Source organism: Pristis pectinata, chromosome 5 (genome assembly GCF_009764475.1).
Source record: "Pristis pectinata isolate sPriPec2 chromosome 5, sPriPec2.1.pri, whole genome shotgun sequence".
NCBI lineage: Eukaryota > Metazoa > Chordata > Chondrichthyes > Rhinopristiformes > Pristidae > Pristis > Pristis pectinata.
This window is the reverse complement of record NC_067409.1, coordinates 105429672-105455279: the sequence shown is the minus strand read 5'-3', so window position 1 is coordinate 105455279 and position 25608 is coordinate 105429672. Positions and strand designations below refer to the sequence as shown.

At 38.8% G+C, this 25608-nt stretch overlaps 1 protein-coding gene across 1 annotated transcript in view; it reads left to right on the top strand.

Annotated features, from left to right (window-relative positions):
* Positions 1-25608, top strand: part of dnah5 (dynein, axonemal, heavy chain 5) — a 176787-nt gene that overhangs the window by 13115 nt on the left and 138064 nt on the right. Inside the window, 16 exon segments of the mRNA XM_052016973.1 lie at positions 2163-2247; positions 6117-6256; positions 7731-7949; positions 11933-12070; positions 14501-14677; positions 15942-16055; positions 17292-17384; positions 17386-17400; positions 17638-17743; positions 19487-19725; positions 21336-21356; positions 21358-21444; positions 22381-22466; positions 23689-23951; positions 23954-24009; positions 25428-25608. Of these exon segments, the coding sequence (XP_051872933.1) occupies positions 2163-2247; positions 6117-6256; positions 7731-7949; positions 11933-12070; positions 14501-14677; positions 15942-16055; positions 17292-17384; positions 17386-17400; positions 17638-17743; positions 19487-19725; positions 21336-21356; positions 21358-21444; positions 22381-22466; positions 23689-23951; positions 23954-24009; positions 25428-25608 (2020 nt within the window).

The window sequence follows — 25608 nt, the reverse complement described above, 5'->3', positions numbered from 1 at the left end:
AGAAGCTCATCAAAGGATACAACAGAATATTGATCAGCTACAGATATGGGTAGAGAAATGGCAGATGGAGTTTAATCTGGGCAAGTGTGAGATGTTGCACTTTGGGAGGTCAAATGCAAGGGGAAAGTACACAGTTAATGACAGGACCCTTAACAGCATTGATGTGCAGGAGGATCTTGGGGTCTAAGTCCATAGGTTCCTGGAAGTGGCAACACCAGTAGATAGGGTGGTAAAGAAAGTGTATGGCATGCTTGTCTTCATTGGTTGTGGTATTGACTATAAGAGTAAGGAAGTCATTCGTCAGCTAAATAAAACTTTGGTTAGGTTGCATGTGGAGTATTGTGTGCAATTCTGGTCTATTCATTACAGGAAGGATGTGGAAGCTTTGGAAAGGTTTACCAGGATGCTGCTTGGATTAGATGATACGAGCTATAAGGAGAGGTGGACAAACTTGGGTTGTTTTCTCTGGAGTGTCAGAGGTTCAGGGGAGATCTGATTGAAGTTTATAAAATTATGAGAGGCATAAATATGGTTGACAGTCAGAATCTTTTTCCCAGGGTAGAAATGTCAAATATGAGAGAACATGCATTTAAGGTGAGAAGGGGAAAGTTTAAGGGAGATGTGCGGAGCAAGATTTTTACACAGAGGGTGGTAGGTGCTTGGAACAGGCTGCCAGCAGTAGTGGTGGAAACATATATGATAGAAGCGTTTAAGATACTTTTAGATAGACACATACATATGCAGGGAATGGAGGGATATGGATGACGTGCAGGCAGAAGAGATTTAGTTTTTTTTGGCACTGACATTGTGGACCGAAGGGCCTGTTCCTGTGCTGTACTGTTCTATGTTCAGTGTTCTAAAAATCTGGTTGTAAATTTGCTCATTATGATTATGGCAAATAAACATTAATGGGTAAAATGTTGCTTGTAAATGACAACAGTTCCATAGTGAACTGCTGGCATTTATCTTCATAAAAATAAGTAAGATCAGGGCTTTGGTACTTGTGCATCTGAACACAGGAATCCCAAACCTGCTTCCGTATTCCGGCTGGCAGATCTCTTTATCATCGTTGCCTTTCAGCTCTGCATTTAGTCCAACGACAGAGAGTAAACATATTCTGGGAAACTGCTTGCTAATCCTGCCCTCTTTTAATTTTCATTTATTGTTGTGTATGCAGCAATACTTTTAATTGTTCAAAAAGTGTAATAGCTGATTTAAAAAAAAATCTTTCAAGGTTTTATTAACATGCTTTAGACGTTCATTTCATTTAAAAATGAATACTTTTAAACAGCTGGGATACTCAGATGGCAAAGCTGGAGCACAGTTTTGTCATCTGTCAACGTTTGCTTCAGAAGTTTTAGGGATGGGGCTTGTTCTCTCCTCTGTGTGAACCTGATTATGTCATTTAAGGCCAGGGTGCTGCTCAGTGCCTTTCTACTTGGGTTCAGGACAATCTCGGACAGCAAGTTTGTTTTCCAGAGTTCACAGCTAGGTGAGGCAGGGAAATGGGGAATCTAAGTAGCAAGTGTAGATGGCAGGCCCTACTTAATAAAATTAAATTATTCACTCCATAAGTGTCAGCTTTGACTATGTGTCATTGCTCTCTCCTCTATAAGTGACAGTTGAGGACTTAAGTCCCATCTAGAAACTTGAGCACAAAAAGGAGGATGACAGCTCAGAGTAATACTGCAGGAATGTTGCATGGTTGGAGATGCCATTTACAGATGTAAAGTTAAACAAAAGCTCTATCTTCCTTATAAGTCCAAAGACAATTTTGCACATTTTAGTCAAGAACAGGGGTGATCTCCCTGGTGTCCTGTCAAATAGTTATATTCTCTGGTGTTTATTGGACATTACTGTGTGAAAATTGGCTGACATTTCTAGTGTAATAATGACATACTTCAAAAGTAATCCATTGGTATTGACCACTGGTCATTGGCAGATATAAAGGCAAGTGTTTCCTTGTTTTTTGATATGAATGGGGCATATGATATGAGTGATTAGTTTACTGTGGTCTCCCTCACTGATGGAAATAGGTATTGCTTTCAGTCTGAAGATAACTGAATTTTTCCATGCATTAAAATGGTATGCGAGGGCGTCTTGTTCTGAACACCTTCATTTATACATTACAATAACTATAATAATTTCTTTTCATGTTAAAGATTGAACGCATAGATTCATTTTTTGCCAGTGGAGGACTTCCACATCTTATGTTTTATTATCAAGAATTGGAACCAAATGAAGCAGGTAAGCCAAATAAATAACAGAGTAAGTGAACTGATCCTGTTACTCATTTTTGTGTAATTATTCATAGGCCAATGGTAAGCAATTTTCATGTAATCGATTTTTTTTGGTGTTAATTATGCTGTATTAAGATGTATTATTTTAAAAGGTCATGTAAATAAGCTTTCATAAGCTGATGCCTATCACTAGGAATTGATGTTTTAAGAAGACCACTATCATCCCGGTATCTAAGAAAAACAAGGTAACATGCCTTAATGACTACCGACCAGTGGCTCTGACATCCACCATCATGAAGTGCTTCGAGATGCTGGTCATGGCACGCATTAACTCCAGCCTCCCAGACAACCTTGACCCACTGCAATTCCTTACCGCCTAAACAGGTCTACAGTGGATGCCATCTCCCTGGTCCCACACTCATCTTTGGAACATCTGGACAGTAAAGACACCTGCGTTAGACTATTGTTTATTGACTACAGCTCCGCCTTTAATACTATAATTCCAAGCAAACTCATCACCAAACTCCGAGACCTGGGACTCAACACCTCCCTCTGCAACTGGATCCTTGACTTTCTGACACCTCCAGCATGATTATTCTCAACACTGGTGCCCCACAAGGCTGCGTCCTCAGCCCTCTACTCCCTATACACTCATGACTGTGTGGCCAGATTCTGCCCTAACTCCATCTACAAGTTTGCAGATGATACCACCGTAGTAGGCTATATCTCAAATAATGATGAGTCCGAGTATAGGAAGGAGATAGGGAGCTTAGTGGAATGGTGTCATGACAACAACCTTTCCCTCAATGTCAACAAAACAAAAGAGCTTGTCATTGACTTTAAGCAAGGGGGCGGTGTACATACACCTGTCTACATCAATGGTGCTGAGGTCGAGAGGGTTGACAGCTTCAAGTTCCTAGGAGTGAACATCACCAATAGCCTGTCCTGTTCCAACCACATACACGCCACGGCCAATAAAGCTCACCAACGCCTCTACTTCCTCAGGAGGCTAAAGAAATTTGGCATGTCCCTTTTGACACTCACCAACTTTTATCGATGCACCATAGAAAGCATCCTATCTGGATGTATCATGGCTTGGTATGGCAACTGCTCTGCCCAGGACTGCAAGAAACTGCAGAGTGTTGTGGACACAGCCCAGCGCAACACAGAAACCAGCCTCCCCTCCATGGAGTCTGTCTATACCTCTCGCTGCCTTGGTGCAGCAGCCAGCATAATCAAAGACCCCACCCACCCAGGTCATTCTCTCTTCTCTCCTCTCCCATCGGGCAGAAGATACAGGAGCCTGAGGGCACATACCACCAGGCTCAAGGACAGCTTCTATCCCACAGTAATAAGACTATTGAACAGTTCCCTTATATGATGAGATGGACTCTTGACCTCACAGTCTACCTTGTTGTGACCTTGTACCTTATCGGCTACCTGCAATGCACTTCCCTGTAGCTGAGACACTTTACTCTCTATTCTGTTAATGTTTTTACCCTGTACTACCTCAATGCACTCTGTACTGCCTCAATGCACTGAGTAATGAATTGATCTGTGTGAACGGTATGCAAGACAAGTTTTTCACTGTACCTCGGTACAAGTGACAATAATAAACCAATACCAATACATAGTTTTCTCATGCATTACGAGGCTCTAGTCATTGCTCATCACTCTGATAGCACAAATTTACATGAGAACTTATTTAATTAACTGAAAGACTCCAACAATGACTTGATGGAAGCCTCCATCTCTACTGACACAATGAGTGATCCCTTTGCTGGACTTCAGTCCACGTGCACTGATATTCCTGTGATGCCTTTGATTGCATGACCATTTTTCATTTGAGAGTCTTAACTGTGATATCAACAGGCGATCCAGCTATTGGAGAGGTATTACCACAGCTCCAACCCAATCCTGTCCTTACCTAGTTTCCATCTGTATGAACAAACACAAGTTAATAGTAGCCAAATGCAGCAAATCTCGCCAATTTTCCCCTTTCAAGGCCAAAGTTGCTGAGGCCAGTTGTTTCTCAAGCACACCCCTGCAGAAATGAACTAACTCAATAGAGGTTAGAAATCAAACTTGAATTCTCAGTCTTTATGGCTCATCAACTGGCAAGATGAATGCGCTAAGTAATGAGAGGTTGTATTTGTTAAGAAAATTAAGGAATTTTAAGAATTGCTCAAAGTGCAGTTACATTGTTTATGTTAGAATATCTTACTAAACTATTTAATATTTTTTGTTGGGTCGCTCAGAATTTCATTCCATTCTTTTTTTAATATCCTGTGAAGCTGAATATGTATCATTTTAAATGATGTTGTTGTTGTGCTGGAGCAGCAATCCTTAGAGTGAGAGTTGCAATGTCTTGGTTAAATGTCAAATTGTTAAATTGTCTGCAGAAAATGTGCACCATGGATATTACTGGATTATCATTGTCCAACTGAGAAAATAACCTGTGCTGGCATGGAACAGTCTGGATATCACAGTTAGGTTAGGTTTTTAAAAGTTACTTTGAATTATCCTTCTCAGAGTCAGTGGAGAAAAGCGTCTTGTCAGCCTACTCCTTGTATGTACAAAATCGTACTCAAGTCATTCTATTTCTGGCAGATTGTCTCGCTGGACGAGGCAAGAACCATGGCTCATAGTGAGCACATTAAAAGCAAATTTCCTGGAAATGCCTCTCTTTTTTCATTCTATTTGATAATGTGTTGACTTCATAAACATTAATGCAGCATATCAATGCAATTTTGATTCTGGGATCAAGGGGAATGAAGTTTTTCTCTGACTGCAATGCATTAGGCCATTTTACATTTCAGTAGATGTTTGCATTCGGGATTGAGTTTAAGAGCCGCGAGGTGATGATGCAGCTTTACAAAGCTCTAGTTAGGCCACACTTAGAATACTGTGTTCAGTTCTGGTCGCCTCATTATAGGAAGGATGTGGAGGCGTTGGAGAGGGTGCAGAGGAGATTTACCAGGATGCTGCCTGGATTGGAGAGTATTGAATATGAGGAGAGGCTTAAGGTGCTGGGCTTTATTCACTGGAAAGGAGGAGGATGAGAGGAGACATGATAGAGGTATATAAAATATTGAGAGGAATAGATAGAGTAAACAGTCAGCGCCTCCTTCCCAGGGCACCAATGCTCAAGACGAGAGGTCATGGCTTTAAGGTTATGGGTGGGAGGTTCAGGGGAGATGTCAGAGGGAGGTTTTTCACCCAGAGAGTGGTTGGTGCATGGAATGCACTGCCTGGGGTGGTGGTGGAGGCAGATACATTGAACAGGTTCAAGAGCTTGTTGAATGGGCGTATGGAGGAATGTGAGATAGAGGGATATGCGGGAGGAAGGGGTTAGGTAGTGTGAGGGTGGTCTGATGGACGGCACAACATGGTGGGCTGAAGGGCCTGTTTTGTGCTGTATGGTTCTATGGTTCTATGGTTCCTTGAGTTCAGTCCCTGTATCTTTATGTCTTTCTTAAAGAAAATGATTAGCTTAGGAAAGTTTATTGTCTGGAAATCTTGAAATCAAAGCAGTTTTTAGGCAGAGCTTCAAACTATTGTTTGAGAGCCCCAAGTCTGAATTTCAATCTCACCTGATGTTCAAGCTGCCCTCTACTTTGGAGTAACTGAAACATCTCCCTGTATTGGAAAATTCCTCACAGGCAAAACAAAACAATCAAATCCAAAGCAATATTACATGAGTATTCTGTGTTGAAATTCTGTACTAAATATTGAATAGTGAAACTTTTAGTTAGGTCCTAGTTCTCTGCTAGTTCCAAACAGAACATACACACTGTACACTAAAGTATTGTGAATGAATGTATATATTTTTCAAAATGTTCTTTTTTGCAGTGCACATGAACCTCCTTGGAGCAGGGAGTAATCCTAATACAGGACGAGGCAAGAAACCAAAAATATTTGTAACTGAGGGGAAAGATGTGGCACTCACTGGTGTTTGTATAATTTTTTTACGAGCTAGTACATCCAAAGCAATCACTATAGACAATGTACATAAGGTGAGAAACTGAATTTATTCTGAAAGCACTTTGTTACGATTTTTTTTTGCTTTGTGCAACATTGTCGTCCTTTTATACTTTCATCCCATTCTATTTCTGCTCCCTATGCTATCCCTTACTCATGGGACAGGTTAGCAGCTCACCGATTTCAATCAACACTGTTTGCAAACCAGCTAACTGGAGGTTCTCAGAAGCCCTTTTGATTTTTTTGCTGCTTCCTTGTGAAGATGTTGAATAACTCCACATAGTGTCTTCATATGAAATAGCAGTGATTGGTAACTCCGCACTGACATCCGTTTAAAAACCACACTTTTTTTTAGGATAAATTACTACTTGTTTTCAAACTAAATGTGTCCAACTGCGAAAGGCAGACACAACAGCAAAATGTACCATAGCCCAAATCAAACATTTGAGCACTGTAGAGATTCTGGTATTGCTGCTGATTGCAGGCAATTTTGCTCAACATAAATTTTTATTTCATAATCTTGTGCTGTGAGAAGTATTCTTTAGGAGCCAATAAAAAAATAATTTGACAGCAATTAAATTGAGAGTACGCAAAATGTCATGTCTTGTGGTCTTAAAATCCCCACACTATAATCCGAACAGGAAGAAGATGAATTATTAAGAGCTTACAAGATTTTTGTCTTAGATGTTATAAGACTAATAGTTCACAATTTTTTTTGGTCTTCCCTTTCTTTATCTTTTCAATTCTTCTTATTTTCCTTTCCATGTGAAAGGTAGTGAAATATGCTAAGGTTCTTTGGTTGGGACCAGCCTTCCAGTAACAGAGGCAACTTTACAATGTTTGACTCAGTAATAGCACATCTAAACCTTAAGATTAAGAGTTCAAGCCTCATCCAGTCTCATGAGTGCATAGATCAGATTGACATTTTAGAGACACAATATATATCCTCTGACCGATATCACTACATGTTATAAACAGATATGTGTTCATTTCTGCAGTCTTTTTACTTCCAATAATCTTCTTGGGTGTTATTCATCAATAAAGATTTTTTTCCTAGCACGATGATTGTGCAGGTCACACAGTAGTGCAGCAGTTAGTGCTGCTGCCCCATGACACTAGGAACACAAATTCAATCCTGATTTCCGGTGCTGTCTGTGTAGATTTTGCATGTTCCCGCATGGGTTTCATCTGGGCAATCTGGTTTCCTCCCACAACCCAAAGATGTGCTGGTAGGCTAATTAAAAATTACCACTTGGTGTAGGTTAATGGCAAAAACAATTAATGGGGAGTTAATGAGCAAATGTGAGAGAAAATAATTTGGAGGGATTCTGGGAAACAGAGGGGAAATGGGACTAATAAGATTGGACCTGGTGGACGGAATGGCCTCCTATGTTGTTATAAGTGTAATATAAGATGCAGATTACTGAAGTAATATGTCAAAATAATATGCAAAATGCAGACTGTCATTAAACATGTAATGTAATTTTGTCTTATTTTAAAAAATTGTAGGAAGTAAATTTCAACGTCCTTGATACTACTGACGTTGGGCTGTTGAAAGCTGTCGAACATCTCCTCTCAGAAGTATTTGTCCCTGTTTTGAAGAAAATGAACGGTGGCTGGGGAGAGCTAAGCAGTCCTGAGGCAAGCAGTGTACGCCAGGACTTCCTAAGTTCATTGGATGGGTTTGTGAGTGTTTTGGCAAGTGCTCAGGAAAGTCTGATGGAAAAAGTAAGCAGTTGCTACAAAATTCCATTTCATTTTGATGTTACAAATTTTAATATATCTTTCTTTATCCACATATTTTGACAGTTACATGATATATGTACATAGGTGAATATACTTAGGGGAGGATACTTGTTCCATCTACTTCATCTTTCCAAATTCCCTCTATTACACTTTTAAAGTATCCTGGCAAGTGATTTTACTAGTTATAAGGTCTGAAGTAAAGACAGGGAAAATTGAAGAGGAGGAAGAGTAATGCTAGTTATGAAGGATGAAGTCACTTGAGTGATGAGATGATATCACAGGAGGTAAGCATCCAGTGATGACTTCATGGTAGAATTAAGAAATGAAAATTAAATTAAAGCTGTAGTGTGTTGTGCATAGGCCCCTTGGTAGCTGCCGTAAAGTGAAAGAATGTAGAAGTGCAGACATTAGGCTAGCATGTAATGAAGGCAGTTTAATTTCAAAATAAGTTTTAATTTTATTTGGCTTTTTAAACTTTAATATGGGTTGGAATAATTGGGCCAATCATGCCATAAAAGTAGTGAATTCCTTTAATCTGTTCAGGGTAGTTTATTTCAATAATATGCCCTGGAGTCAATGATGGACATTTTAGATTTAGTAATGTAATAAGCCTCATTTAGTTATTGATCCAGAAGTTTCTGAATGTTTGGCTAACAGCTACCATAATCTGAACATGCACTATGTGGATTTGAGAGAGAGAAAAATGAGAAACAGCAAATAAATTTCTAGATTTAGGTAAGACTGACTTAAGCATGGTAAGCCAGATATTGTTCAATGTAAACTTGGCAAATATAGTGATAAGTAAATTACATCAGATCAGCAGGAGTGTTCAATAAAAAAATGTGATGGAACCAGTTTATATCACTACCCTGAAAAAGAAACAGCCATGGATGATACAGAAGTAGGGGACAAGGTAAAATTAAATGACAGGAGGATCCGAAATGCAAAACCTAGTACAGCTACTCACATCTGGCAGAGATGTACAGAATACCAAACAGATAGCAAGAACTGCAAAATAGGAATAAAAAAAACAAGGATATCAAAACTACCATAAAAAAACAGTTAAGAGAAAGGTTTTCAGGAGCACCGTGGGGGTGTTGAAAACTCATAACAGGCAGTCCCTGAGTGACATAAGGGTTCCATACCTGAGAACTGTCTGTAAACCTGTTTGTTTTTTCTGTAAGTCAGAAATTAACATTTTCAATGAGGGTTGATTAACATGAACATTTATTTATTGTCTTCCCTGTGTAATTTTTTTAATTTCAAAAATAAACTTTATTCATAATAAGAGATATATGAAAGAATAAACATAGTGCAAAACTCTTTACATTCTTAGTGTCATTTGGTCAATACATTTAGTAGTGTTAACACATTTTTGCACATAGCACCATTGTCACCCATATGGGGTGAATACACCCTTTCATTGTTTGAGGCGCTTCCCCACCAGACTGAGCTCTTCAGTGTTCAGTAGCGGAAGGAGCCTAGACTGTGGTCCTTCCCCACAGAGCCTTTGCATTGATTGTGCCAAGCTTCAGTGCATCCTTCAGCACATACTCCTGCAGCCTGGAATGTGCTAGTCGGCAGCATTCCCTTACAGACATCTCGCTATGCTGTAAGACCCACAAGTTTCGGGCAGACCAAAAAGTACCTTTCACTGAGTTGATCTTCCAGCAGCACATCATGTCCGTCTGTGTATGTGTCCCTGGGAACAGCCTGTAGATCAGCTGTTACGCAGCCGCTTGGGATGAACTGAGACAAGGACCCTTGCATCCTTCTCTACACTGTCTTGGTAAATCTACAGTCTGTGAAGAGGTGCAGTAACAATGGCACAGGATCAGAGTGTCCCACATCCAATAACTAGTTTCAATGGCCTTAGAAATATCAATGGATATTACATTGTTTGAAAAAGTATTTTATGTGGCAGTAGAAGAGATTTGCCTTGTTTGCAAGGCAAATCTCTTCAGTTGTCCCCCACTGTGAACATAGCAGCTGTGTTCTCAAAGGCAATGTATCTGTTTGATTCTGTAGGGTGGTTCCATGTAAACAGTTTTTCTTCTGAAGACTGGTTGTCTTTTGAATTCACTAACTATTCCATAACTCCTGAAGATTTTTGAATATCTATTACTAATTTTCCAGTCTTGAAAAATACCCTATGCAAGTTCTTCAATAAATTTTTCTTATAGACCATAAGATCCAGGAGCAGAATGAGGTCATTCGGCCCATCAAGTCTGCTCCACCATCCAAACATGGCTGATTTTTTTTTCCTCAACCCCATTTCCCTGCCTTCTCTCTGTACCCTTAACCCCTTTACCAATCAAGAACTTATCAATTTCTTTTCTAAATACATCCAATGACGGCCTCCATAGTCCTCCGTAGCAGCAAACTCCACAAATTCACCACCCACTGGCTGAAGAAATTTCTTCTCATCTCAGTTCTGAAGGAACGTCCCTTTATTCTGAGGTTGTGCCTTAAGATCCTAGACTCTTCTGCTAATGGAAACATCCTCTCCACGTCCACTCTATCCAGGTCTTTTAGTATTTAGTAGGTTTCAATGAGATCCCCACCGCCTCCATCCTTCTCAACTCCACTGAGTACAGGTCCAGAGTCGGATTTGTGCAAGTCAGGTCTTCCATTACTCAAACCATAAGGGAAAATAAGGAAATGACAGACAATACACCAGTGACCCCTGTATTACAGCATTTGGGTAATGGAAATTCAACCATGCAGAATTCACAAATTACAACTCAAAAATTTGAGATATGGAATAAAATTTGCTCTCATGGAACTTATGTGAAGAAAAGTAAATAAATAAACACAAAATTTAGTTTTTTCAACTCACATTTCTTGATGCACATGCAGATGACAGGGCTTCGTGTTATGGAAAATTGCGATACAGACCATTTTCTATAAATGCAACCCTCTCTCCCATCCCTGTAATGCAGGGGTTGCCTCTAAATATTACTTTGCAACATTTTTTACAATGGAGGAGGATAGCTTGCTGGGTATACCAAAGAGAGTAAAGTTGAATTGGGAATGAAGATTTATCAAATTTATATAAGCAAATGATACTGCTTTTGAAAATAATGCCAGTAAAGAATGAAAATTGATAGGGCTAAGTAGCTTCAACCTTAGGATCTTAAAAGAAGTAGGTTTGGAGATTACCAACCTATAATCATCCAAAATTCCTTCAGAATGGAAAATTGCATGTGTCACTTGACTGTTTAAGAGAGTTGGGAACAAAAACCAGGAATTACAAACCTTGTAGGAATTACTAGTCTATGATTACTTGTACAGCTACTGAACATCTTGAAAAATGTAAGTGGATCAGCGAAAGTATGCATGAATTTAGGAAGTGTGTGTCATAGTTGATGAAGTCTTAATGAATTTTTGAAAGGAAGTTGACAAAAGTAACGAATGTATTGATTTCCAGCAGAAATTTGGCAGTTGTTTATCCATTGTCCAAGGCTGGAACTTGTCGATGAAAGATTTGGTTCAGGAATTGGTTGATCAGCAGGAGAAAGGGAGCAGTGATGAGAGCAGGAACTTAGTTTTTCAGAATATGGCCATTGTTGGCTTGCAAGGATCAAAGTTGGGGGTCTCAGTTGTTCACTGTATTTTAATGATTGTAATGAAGGGAGCCACATATCCAAGTTTACTGACCACATAAAAGCAAAGAAGCAGCATAACCAGTGCAGATTGGTTGAAAAATTAAAGCGAGATTAACAATTAGATGATTGGCAAAAGTTAGTAGTGATTGTGCATATCAAAAATGCCATAATGAGCTTCAGCAGCTTTATTACACCTAAAAGATAATAAATAAATTATTACTGGTAAAACCATTAAAATAATGGACCAAGGAATTTAATTTGGCAATCATTTTCGACTGTTGAATATGTGTTAAGCAATATTTACACAATTAATTTCAATTATATTGCATTTATGTCACTATAAAATTATGATTATAGGTGAACTTGAAGGAATGTGGAACCTTTGACCTGAAGCTTCTCAAAGGCCCGATGGATTATTTGTCTGTAGCCAATAACACTGAAGCATTAGAAAAAATTGAAACCTGTATTAAAGTGTGGATCAAACAAATTGAGCAGGTAGTATCAACAAGTTTTTTGTGTATTCTTAAGAAAACTCCTGGAATATTAGGCAAAACTAACTGATGTAATGGGGGTTATACAATGGTACATATCTTCCTTTCACTCAAGATACAAAAGTAAGTGAATGACAAATGAATATTGTTGCCCTAGTCACAGATAGAGGAGAAACTGGTGTACATCTTGAACTTATTTTTAGATTTAATGGGCCTAAAATGACGCTTGCCTTCAGGTGGCAGTTTTGCAGGGAATTGCATGCTACCAGCCACTGATATCCAGTACATTTCGGATGTTCAGATAAGCATGTTGCAACACAGAAGTTAAAGACAATGCTTCTGCACTCACCATTGAGCCCAGCAGTGGGGGATTGATGTCCTGAAGGGAGGCACAGGTGCACTTTACTTTTCCTTCCCTCTACCCCTAAAACTTTCTGCTTGAGTGGATTGACCACCAATCTTCTTCACTTGAATGGGCCTGCTGACCCTGTGGAAAAAGTAAGAGCAAACAAGTTTTTCAGTTATTTTACATTAATCTTGTGTTTTGGTTCCTTTTTATAATTAGTTAAATCTACTTTAATAGTTTTCTTACATTTCTGTCAATCATAAAAAGTTTTCTACGATGGCAAGCTGTAAAGGCCATCAGGGGCTTCCAGGACATGATTTGGGGTATGAACATGCAGCCTAGTTGCTCCTTCTGGCAAGATGCTTCTCAGGTATTGGTATTGGTTTATTATTGTCACTTGTACCGAGGTACAGTGAAAAACTTGTCTTACAAACGGATCTTACAGGTCAATTCATTACACAGTGCAGTTACATCAAGTTAGTACAGAGTGCATTGAGGTAGTACAGGTAAAAAAAAACAATAACAGTACAGAGTAAAGTGTCACAGCTAAGAGAGAGTGCAGTACAATAAGGTGCAAGGTCACAACAAGGTAGATCGTGAGGTCGAGGTCATAGTCCATCTCATTGTATCAGGGAACTGTTTCATAGTCTTATCACAGTGGGGTAGAAGCTGTCCTTAAGTCTGCTGGTATGTGCCTTCAGGCTCCTGTATCTTCTACCCGATGGAAGAGTAGAGAAGAGAGAATGTCCCGGGTGGGTGGGGTCTTTGATTATGCTGGCTGCTTCACCAAGACAACGAGAGGTAAAGACAGAGTCCAAGGAGGGGAGACTGGTGTCCGTGATGTTGCTAGGCTGTGTCCACAAGTCTCTGCAGCTTCTTGTGGCCTCGGGCAGAGCAGTTGCCATACCAGCCGTGATACATCCTGATAGGATGCTTTCTATGGTGCATCGGTAAAAGTTGGTGAGAGTCAAAGGGGACAAACCGAATTTCTTTAGCCTCCTGAGGAAGTAGAGGTGCTGGTGAGCTTTCTTGGCCATGGCATCCACGTGGTTTGTCCAGGACAGGTTGTTGGTGATGTTCACTCCCAGGAACTTGAAGCTGTCAACCCTCTCAACCTCAGCACCATTGATGTAGACAGGTGTATGTACACCGCCCCCTTTCCTGAAGTCAATGAAAAAGCTCTTTAGTTTTGTTGACATTGAGGGAAAGGTTGTTGTCATGACACCATGTCACTAAGCTCTCTATCTCCTTCCTGTACTCCGATTCATCACTGTTTGAGATACGGCCTACGACGGTAGTATCATCTGCAAACTTGTAGATGGAGTTAGAGCAGAATCTGGCCACACAGTCACGAGTGTGTAGGGAGTAGAGTAGAGGGCTGAGGACGCAGCCTTGTGGGGCACCAGCGTTGAGAATAATCGTGCCGGAGGAATTGCTGCGTATCCTCACTGATTGCGGTCTGTTTGTTAGAAAGTCAAGGATCCAGTTACGGAGGGAGGTGTTGAGTCCTAGGTCTCGGAGTTTGGTGACAAGCTTGCTTGGTATTATTGTATTGAAGGCAGAGCTGTAGTCAATAAACAATAGTCTAACGTAAGTGTTCTTACTGTCCAGATGCTCCAGAGCTGAGTGAAGGGCCAGGGAGATGGCATCTGCTGTAGACCTGTTTCGGCGATAGGCGAATTGCAATGGGTCCAGTTTGTCTGGTAGGCTGGAGTTGATGCGTGCCATGACCAACCTCTCAAAGCACTTCATGATGGTGGATGTCAGAGCCACTGGTCGGTAGTCATTGAGGCATGTTACCTTGCTTTTCTTTGGTACCGGTGTGCAGGAAATCTCAGGCAAGGACCTGTTGGGAAGCTTGGGACTCATGTCCTGATCTTTCTGAAGTTACAGAGGGTAAATGTGAGCAATTCCACGTGGAATTTTTGGCATATCTCAGGAAAATCTGAATCTGTAGATTTGAACTGAATAACAGAAGACTTTAATAATGATTGCACATTGGGCAGTGTGCTAGCAAGTGAGGCAGAAGAACATTTTAGATAAAGTACTGAATTTGAACTATCCCATTCAACAACTCTGCAATTTTAGGTCCTTGCTGAAAGTGAACAACTGCGTAAGGAAGCTGATGACCTTGGGCCGCGCGCTGAATTGGATCACTGGAAGAAACGAATGTCAAAATTCAATTATCTGCTTGATCAACTGAAGGGTCAGGATGTAAAGGCAGTACTTGGAGTTCTTACAACAGCAAAATCTAAATTTCTTAAGGTGATGTTGCTCATTTTTTATTTTATTTAAATTTAACAAGGTTATCATGAGATTGAGAAGGTCGATTATAAAAACAGTGGAGGCGGTTGTAAGGAAAGTGTCCTCTATTATCAGGGCCCTAAATGAATTAGATTCAAGCCATTTCAGTCATCTTTGCCACCAACAAATTTGTAGCACAACTGTATTTATGAATCTCAATGCAAAAGAGCAAAAGGTTACCCTTTCTGCAAATTGTTCTATTTCTCAGAAAATGATTTACAATTTCATATCTTTCTTATCAGTAGCTCTTTCATAACATTGCTGCTAGTGTAGAGTTACTGCTGTTTAATAACAATGATAAAACATAGTAGTACATGGAACAATACAGCACAGGAACAGGCCCTTCGGCCCACAACATTGTGCCGAACTAATTAAACTGGTAATTAAACACCTAACTAAACAAGGCTTTTTTGCCTACACGTCCATATCCCTCCATTCTCTGCACATTCATGTGCCTATCTAAGAGCCTCTTTTAAGCACCTCTATTGTATTTGCCTCCCCTGTCACCCCTGGCAGCACATTCCAGGCATTCACCACATTTTCATACTCCACAAATGCTGAGTATTTTCTTCATTTTCTGTTCAAATTCTTCAGTACTGTGTGCTCTGCTTTTGAAAATGCTTGAGACTAGTTGACTCGTGCAGATCCAGCTGTCAGACCTGTCAGCTGCAGTTATGTTCATCTTAACTGTAACTTTAGTGACTTCCTTTATGTTCTGCTATTTTCTCAAATCTGTAAGATTTGAATTTATGGTCATTGTCTTTATATTACTTAGCTGAGTTCTACTTTTGTTAAGTTGCTGCTATTTACATCCTGTTGATTAATTCATTTCCATTGAATCTTTGCAGTTACTTCTTGCATGTTTTTAGTGTTACTTTTTCAGAGTCTCACCTTGTTTTACAAGTACTAGTTCTTGAAACTTGTATGTTTGTGTAATTATTATTTCCAAATTTCCTGCCCCATTTATTTAATTAATTTGAACCATCTCCTTTGACTTACATGTCGATTGTAACGAAATCTTTAGGAAATCTCAGTTCTACAATTTGCCACAACAAAATTGTAGCTTATTTTTTGTTTTATGGCAAGCAGCTCAAAAAGGAATAATAAGTATAAAGGCTAACTCAAGCAGGTTATTCTTTTTGCAAATGATGAAGAATTTACCTTAGTACAGATTGTCATTGTGGTTTTCATACCTGGTTGAAGTCATCGTGCATTATATTTCCAGACCTGGCGAGATCTGGATACTCGAATCACTGATGCCGCTAATGAAGCTAAAGACAATGTGAAGTACCTTTACACACTAGAGAAATTTTGTGATCCGTTATACAACAGTGATCCTGTAAGTAATTATAGTCACATATTGCTAATAGAATTGGTTAAAGTCATAATTTACTCTTGGTTTAACGTTTTTTTAAAATTTACATTCTACTTATTGTCATGTTTCCTTTGTCATCCAAGAGCATGAGCTGCCTAGATTGCACATCTCTCTAATAGTAATAAAGCTGTGATTCTGATTACAGTTCAAAGGAAGCTAGAGAAAAATACATGGTTTCTCATTGCTGAGATGAAATTCTGTTGCTTTGATGATTTACCTTGTAATTTAGCTGAGGAGTAATTGATTTTCCGTAATCACTATCATTAAATAACAGGCAGCCGCAGGCTTCAAGTTTTGATTGATGGTTGAGTGCTTCTTTTAGCATGAATGTCCTTTCGATGTAATAACAGATTACATCTTTGTACCTATATTCATCCTGCCATTACTCATTGCAGTGCATTTTTATGTCACATCTGCAAAATGATTGGTAATTTTGAAAAGTAGGCCAGATCTTGCTGGATCAGGGCTAGTTCATGGCATTTTTTTTTTGATGATCTCTTCATCTCAGATTTTCTTTGCTGCACAACAGATTTGAACTTTGAGGGAATGTGGAATAAAACAGGAACCAGCAGAACCAGTAAGGTTAAAGAATGGGAGGTAGAGGAACAATGGAAAAATTGGGTGAATAAGAGTCAAATCATGTACATAAAGAGAAATAATAAACAGATATGGAGGGATTGGTGGTGGTGAGGGAGGGAAATTAGATTAAGAGCAATGAGGGAAAAAGAGCCAAAGGAAATTTTTAAAAGATTATAAATTTAAATCTTAACATTTCTTAAAAACTCTTAAAACAATTTACTATATTCTTTCTGTTCTGTCCCATGGATGTTGATTAACATTACTTTAACAATTGTAATGTTCAAGAAGTGCTTGGTGTACAAGTTCCAGTCCTAAATCTCAGTGGGAAATTTAATAGGCAATTAATGCGCAAGTTCTTAAAAACTGAATTGCAAATGTGAAATCTCACAATGTATTTCTTAAGACCCCAGATTTGCTGGCTTACTTACGCATTATTTTTGGATCTAAAATGGTTGCAGAATTCATTGCTCGAGGAAGATTTGGGCTAATATAAAGAGAATGAGAGGAATTCAGTTATGCATGACATATATCTTCAAATGATGGTAATCTTACTACTTGAGAGAATTGTCACTGCACTCTTTTCAGGACTTAAATGGACTTGTGTTTTAAACTTTAATGTAGGTTTCCATGGTGGAAGCAATCCCAGGCTTGATCAATGCAATTCGAATGATTCATAGCATCTCCCGTTACTACAATACTTCAGAAAAGATTACCCTCTTTATTTGTAAAGGTATTATACTAAAGTTATATTGTAGTCTGTTTTTAGTTTATTATTAAGGTTCTGTCAAATGAGAATGGAGAAGGAAGCCAATACTGATCACATATAGTCCAGTGGGCATTTACTATAATACATATTTTTGTTTTGATTAATTGCATTTTGTACATTAAGATAAAATAAAGAAAAAGAAACATCAAGAAAATGTCATTTTCTTTCTCGAGTTATGGTACTATGTTTGCTGATTTGCAGGTGACCAATCAGATGATAACAGCCTGCAAAACATATATAACAAATAATGGCACAGCAACAATTTGGGATCAACCACAGGAAGTAGTAGTTAAAAAATTGAACCTCTGCAATTCACTTAAACCAGGTAACAACACTATCCTAAAAACAGTTTAACCTTTTAAAACAAATCATGTTTTTTGTTATTATTGGATCAATGGTGAGTTAGCACTTGGGATCTCTTTTACAATTTTGCTTTCTGAGCATGGAGCTTTTCCCGTGAGGTGTGCATATCATGTCACTTGACAGTTTGGAGGGAAATTTGCAAGTATTGGCATTTCCATGTACCTGATGGCGGTGTCCTTCTAGGCAGGTGATTCGGCAGGCTTGTATGGTGCTAGTCTAGTTGCAGAATTATGGAGTGCATACATTGTAGATGGTACATGCACAATCATATTGATTTGGTTGGTTGTGGGAATGCCATCAACAGCGTTCTTGCCCTGGATGGTGTTAAGGACTCAGAGTCTTACAGCATGGAAACAGGCCCTTCAGCCCAACTCGTCCATGCCGACTGTGTTGCCCAGCGAGCTAGTCCCATCATAGCCCTCTAAAGCTCTCCTATCCATGTACTTACAGGTATCTAGATGGCTTTAAAACGTTGCTAATGTGCTTGCCCAACCATTCTTTCTGGCAGCTCATTCCAAATACACACCACCCTTTGCATGAAGAAGCTGCCCCTGATGTCCATTTTAAATCCTCTCGCCTCTGATCTAAACCTATGCCTTCTTGTTTTTAGTACCCTGTCCCTGGGTAAAGACTATGTGCTTTCACCCTCTCTGTGCTGGTCATGATCTTATATACCTCTATTGGGTCACCCCTTAATCTCCTATGTTCCAGGCAATAAAGTCCGAGTGTACACCATCTCTCCTTGTAACTCAGGCTTGTGTAGCTGGAGCTCTCTTCCAGCTAATGGAAAATATTTTATCACACTTCTGATGTAGTGTCCAAACAGCTCAAGTGTCCAAACAGCTGGAGCTATGAAGCCTAATAATGAAGCCTTTAAATCCTCTGCATTAACCTTTTCTGCTTTCAGTTATATCCATGAATTCAATGAGATTGCATCGAGTTAAAATGTTATACGCTGACTGTCATGCTTATTTGTACTAATCCCACTTGCCTGCATTATTTCCTTATCCCTCTATGCCTTGCACATTCAAGTACCTGTCCAGATGCCTCTTAAATGTTGTTTACTGTTCCCATCTCTGCCATCTCCTCAATTTTAGTTTAAGCAAGGATTTCCCTTTTCAAGTTCATGTTTTATGATAAATCCATTGTTATATCTTTGCTTTCTTCAAAGGAAATAGTGAAGTTTCAAATGCTGAATTAAAGTACATCAGTTAGGGTGATTCTTTATCCCAGCAAGGCACCATACCCAGAGTGTGAGTTGAAAAGTTTTAGACTGCAATGTTATCACTCTTGTTCTTCAAATAGCATTCCTTGCAAGTCAGGATCCCACCGGAAACTCGAAGGTACTGCATCATATAGTTTTGAAGAATATTTTACAATAGTAAGTCCATTCTCACCGAAAAAAATGTACATTCATAGTACTTAATGCCATTAATATTGCCTGGTGCATGCTGTACTTATGAAACTATTGAAGTTAACAAGATAAAAGTAATAGTGAAGGGAGGGCTTGTCATTTATGACATGAGTGAAAAAGCAATATATTTACAGCAGAAACTCATGTTCCAGCACTACATAGACCAGATTTTTGGATTTCAATTATGCTGCAGGTTGCCAGATTCACCAGCTGTGAAAGTAACAGGGACATGATGATTTCTAAGCATGCCAATTTAATGCAGAAATCCCAAAGTTGCTTTCTTTCGTATCTTGCAGGAATATCAACGCTGTTTTCATAAAATAAAACAAAAACTTGAACAAAACCCAGCAGAGCGACAGTTTGATTTCAGTGAAATGTATATCTTTGGCAAATTTGATACATTTCAAAGGCGCCTGAATAAGATTATTGGTATATTTAGTGCCATATCTGCATACTCTGCTCTCCAGGATTCCAAGATTGAAGGACTAGAAGCACTGTCTGCTCAATTTCAGGTACTTTCTTGAAGCTTAGTTTAGGCAAAGAAATGCTCACAGTCAAATTGTTTTGTTGTGATAACTAATTAATTATTTTCATCCTCAAATCGCAGTGAAAGTGAAGTGCAGTGAGAGATGCAGTGTCTCAAATTCATTACCATTTTAATCGTACTGCTTGGAGAGTGGTTTTGGGGGCCTGGGACAAGGGTTTATTTCATAAAAATGGGTAGGATCTTCCCACAATTGGAAGGTTGATACTCGCCCACTTGAGGGTCAATGTTACAAGAAATCTCTGAATCAAATTCAGTTGATTCTTTCAAGCTAATGAATAATGCATTGCTATGTTGTTATACATGGCGGGAATAACTATAATTCAACCTTCTAAAAGAATCGAAAAAGACCTTTAGAATTCTTTTTGCACTGTCCTTAATCTTTACACACCAGCTTGTTTGTTGTAATGGAGGGAGCATGGTTCTAATATGGCTTGTGTCAATGAATATCTAAAAAGCTTTCAATATATGTAACTTGTGAGAACATACTAAAAAAATAGTGAAACAGACTGCTTTATATTGATCCACTGAAGCACAGTTATCCGTTGGGAATGAATGAGAATTGTCTCCTCAAAGTAGAAAAACTCTGTGAAAAATATTACTAATTAATACTTAAGTTCACATGATAAATAGGTAGGTTACAGAATCGGGATATACAGTGGGATATAGATCAATTGCAGATATGAGTGGAGAAATGGCAGATGGAGTTCAACCCAGCCAAAATGTGAAGTGTTGCACCTTAGGAGATCAAATGTAAAGAGACAGTACTCAGTTAATGGCAAGACCCTTAACAGTGTTGATTGCAGAGGGATCTTGGGGTCAAAGCTCATAGCTCCCTGAAAGTGGCTACACAGGTTGATGGGGTGGTAAAGAAGGCATATGGCATGCTTGCCTTCATTAGTTGAGGCACTGAGTTCAAGAGTCAGGAAGTTATGCTGCAGCTTTATAAAACTTTAGTTAGGCCGCATCTGGAGTATTGCATTCAGTTCTGGGTCGTCCCATTATAGGAAGGATGTGGAGGCTTTGGAGAGGTGTCCGAATAGGTTTACCACGATACTGCCTGGATTAGAGGGCATGTGCTATGAGGAGATGTTGGACAAACTTGGGTTGTTTTTCTCTCGTGTGGTGGAGGCTGAGGAGAGATCTGATAGCGGTTTATAAGATTATGAGAGGCATAGATAGAGTAGACAGCCAGTATCCTTTCCCCAAGGTTGAAATGTCTAATACCAGAGGGCATGCATTTAAGGGGGGAAAGTTCAAAGGAGGGAAAGTTCAAAGGAGATGTGCGGGGCAAGTTTTTTGCACAGAGGGTGGTGGGTGCCTGGAATGCACTGCCTGGGGTGGTGGTGGAGACACATACGATAGGGACATGAATGTGAGGGAAATGGTAGGATATGGACAGAAGGGTAGGCAGAAGGGTTTAGTTTAGTTGGGCATTTTATTTCGGTTCGGCACAACATTGTGGGCCAAAGGATCTGTTCCTGTGCTGTACTGTTCAATGTTCTAAAGATGATATTATTGGAGAATTTATTGATTTTGTAAACATGACCCATCCAGTAATGTGTGTTATTGTTTCAGAGTATTGTTATGGTTTTGAAGAAAAAAACAATACAACTTCCTAGATCAGAGGAAAGCTGATTTTGACCGAGATTATGATGAGTTTTGTAAGCAGACTGATGATGTGCATGTAAGTATCCAGGATGCTGTGAGGGAAGTAATGACTGTTTTATAGAATGCTTGGCTCACAAATTACAATTATCTAGAAATCAATTAAAATATGTTTGCTTGTTTTCTTCCAGCACCCATCAGGTCAGACAGAAGTTTCTCTGAGATGGATTTTCTAGGATTTTGTATTTTTTCCTGCTCTTTTAAGCCAGTAAATATTGTTTGCCATTAGCTTTGAAATTAATCTTGGGTTTTGATTTATATAACTGCACAGTTACAGTTTGAATCACTCTTGTTGTTCATGGAATATTACACCTTACAACTTTAGTAAATTAGCTTCATGCAGTAATATTCATGTATCAGGTAATAGTTGTTTTACTGGAACATTTATGAACGTCTTTGACATTTGTTTTATAGAATGCTTGATCACCAAATTGCAGCATCTAGAAATTCACTAAAAGATATGTTTAAAAAGTTAAAATTATTTTAAATAACTTTCAAAAGACTAATAAAAAGCACAAGTGTGTGTATGAGCGTATATATACACATTAAAACAATTAAAACATCTAAATTAATTAAGTCAAATAAAAATATTTTTTGCATTTCTCCTGATAGCTAATTTTTCCCTTTGATTTCAATGGGCCTACCAGATTAATATGGCAGATCTTCAGTGGGTGGGTTTTCCAGTCTGAAAGCTGGGAAATCGATGGAAGTGTATATTACCCCTTTGGATTCCATGAGGAGTCTGCGAGGTGTAAGGGCTGACAACTGACTGAGTGGTACAGCTTTTGATCTGGAATTGCCCAATAATGGGCATATCTGCAGGGAGATCTGTTGCATGCAGTACAAGTACCTTATTGTGATTGATTAAATGCATTATTATATTGTCTTAAAGTTCTGTTTTCAAATTGTCCACATCAATTATTGAAATCTGAATTTAAATGTTCTTCTTGCACAGAGCCAGCTCAAGATGTTTATAGAAAGCACTGTTGAAAAAATTAAGAATACAGAACGAGCTTTGACATTATTGAAGAAGTTTGAAAGGTAATATGATTACCTATATAGGCAGACATGTTTCATGCCATGTTAAAGTTAAGAAGGTACAAATTTGCTTTGCACTTAGGTCTGAAATGGGTGCTGTGCATGCCCCAAAATTGGCTTTGAGATGCATTAGTACCATTTGGAGAACTGTTGTGCCTTACTGGCATCTCAAACCATTGTACAAAAGTGAATATTATATTTCTGCAACTGAATGCAAGTCCTGGAGGGGAACAATTATGAGAGGGGTAGCTTGAGCACATTCTGTTAGAAATATTCCTGTGATATAGAAATAATTAAGGAAAAATTTTTTGAAATGCACCACAAAACACGCTCATTCCTATATACTTTCAACAAGGAATCCAAAGAAGGCATTGTTCTCCCCTATTTAAATATATAAAGAGCTTCATGACTGCTTTATGAGCCTCATGCTTAATATATTATTTGACAGACAATTTTTTTTTCTTGGTGCATGTAATAGAATTTATCCTTTTCCTTATGTAGCCATCTTAATTCCTGTAAAATGGCCCCAGCTGAACTTCCCTTCCACGTTGTGCTGGTGGCTCCAAAGAGAACTGAGAGCAGGTGCTTGTTGCAGGTTTCTGTTTGTGATTTCCAAATCTGTGGAAGTACAGAGTGCACTGGAAATCAGATGCTAGTACATCTAACGTCTCACTTTGGTTCCACACTTGGCACTCAGTCTAGGACAAGTCTATTCATTCTGAACTGAGGGGCTGGATGTATTTCATATCCTACTGCCATATGTAGTGGTCATTTGAATTGTATCATTATCCTTCTTTATAAAGGTATGCTTGACAGTTTTTTTTCTTCGTTTTTCTTTATTTGACTATACGTTTCTAGTTAACAACAGATAAAAGTGCTTTTATATGTTTTCAAAAAGTTTTTAACTTAAAATAATTTTAAATTTCTTAATTATTTAAATTCATTTCAACTGTATTTAAATGTCTGTGAAAGCAGCTAAAAAGTCTTTGCCAGCATAAGCTGTCAGAAGACCATGCGAGTGGTCTGAAGCCTAGTTGCATGTTCAAGAACTCTTTCACTTCATGGGTCAGCTGTGGCAGCAGGACCTTGGGGGTTGTTGGGGGCCACAAGAGTTTAGCGTGGGCATTGTAATAGCTGAGGATGGAGGTGTTGTGGGGGCTTATTTGAGGCAGAGAACATGAGTATCATTTTACCAGTTTATTTTTTTTATATACCGTTTGTCCAGACTTGAGATATCAGATCTTGCTATAGATGAAAAATACCAGAAGGTTCTTCAAAATTATGGACATGACATTGAGATGGTGTCTAAACTTTACACCAGACAAAAAAATGATCCCCCTGTTGCACGAGACATGCCACCAATAGCAGGGAAGATTCTGTGGGCACGTCAGCTTTTCCATAAGATTCATGAACCAATGGAACTTTTTCAACAACAGCCAAACATCCTGCAGACAGCAGATGCCAAGCGCATTGTCCGCAACTATAACAAAGTGCAAAAGTTCTGCTGGAGTTCGAGGTGCTGTATCATCGAGGCTGGCTGAGACAGGTAATGAATGCTAGAGAACGACAAAATAACCATATCTATTCTTTCAGAGTAATACTGATGACATTCAGAACTATGTGGAGAATATGTTGTTTGAAATCCAGCCATTTGCACATTGCTGAGTAGCATAGACTTGTGCGAGTTATCCCATGGCATCCTGTACATGTTTCAAGAGCAAAAGGATAACTAGGGAGAGGGTAGGACCAAACAAGGATAAAAGAGAGAACATGTGCTTGGGCAAGATCCTAAATGAGTATTTTGCATTGGTATCTACCAAGGAGGAGGATGTGGAGCATAGTGAGCTAGATCAGTGTGGAGTGTGCTAATATGCTAGGGCATTTTTAGAAAAGAAAGTTAGTTAAATGCCTTCAGATACCTCATTGAAATAAACCATTGTTCAAAGAGCAAATATTGCAGAGGCTAAAACAAAAGGAGAAAATGCTGGAAATACACAGCAGATCAGCCATATCTGTGAAGAGAGAAACAAGGTTAACATTTCAGGTTGATGACATTTCATCTTTCATTTGGGTTGTTTTATTGCATTAAACACACCACATAAAGCAAGTTAATGAATCCATCCCGATTGTTTATGAAACATCAACAGTGAGAAACATTAAATCTGTTTATCTCTGCACTGATCCTGCCTTACCTAGTGAGTAATTCCAGCATTTTCTGTTTTTATACACCATTATTTAAGAATGATTTTGGCAATGAATGTGAAACAATGTCTCATTTGCCGAATATTTCATTGGCAGGCTTAAAGCCTCCAAACTCATGCAAGCTTCCAACAGTATTCTTTGATAGTGACAAGGAACTCTGTGGTATTCATAAATGAAAATCAAAACAACTGAGAATGTTGGAAGTCTGAAATTAAGACTAAAGTCTAAAAAGTCTGAAATGCTAGAAACACTCAGCATATCAAGCAACATCTCTGACCTGAAAATTTAACCCTGTTTCTCTTTCCACGGATGCTGCTTGACCCAGTGAGTGTTGCGGTTGCTATTTCAGTGACACTGGTAGCAGTTGTGCTTGTACTAACTTCTCTGCTTACATTCGCTAAATTGTCATTATAAATTAGTACTGCTAGCCTTTTTGGTTCAGGTACTCATTGGATAATCTCACTGCACTATTATGGAAAACTTACAAATGATGTAGCAGCAAAACAAAAAATCTAACTTTGATAATTAAATTCAATTTGACAATTTAAAGCCATTTTCACAGTGAAAAGAAACAAACTCTTTGATGGTTGAATGTAACCATTAGCTCAAAAAGAAAATATTTCAATATGTATTTGATTGCAGATCTAAAACACTGATAATTGTCTTTAGAAGGCTTCATGTGATTAAATGAATGTTGAATTCTCCCAATGAGTGAAATGGTTTCTTCCTAATTAATCACATTGATTTGATCTCTTTCCTTAGATTGAAGTAGCAAAAGCAGGATTGCAGGCATCGTTGTTGGTGAAAGCCCCAGAGACAGGAGAACTGTTTGTGAACTTTGATCCTCAAATCCTAATTTTAATACGTGAAACTGAATGCATGGCCAAGATGGGTCTTGAAATTCCTCCATTTGCCAAAGTATTTCTTCAGAAACAAGATATCC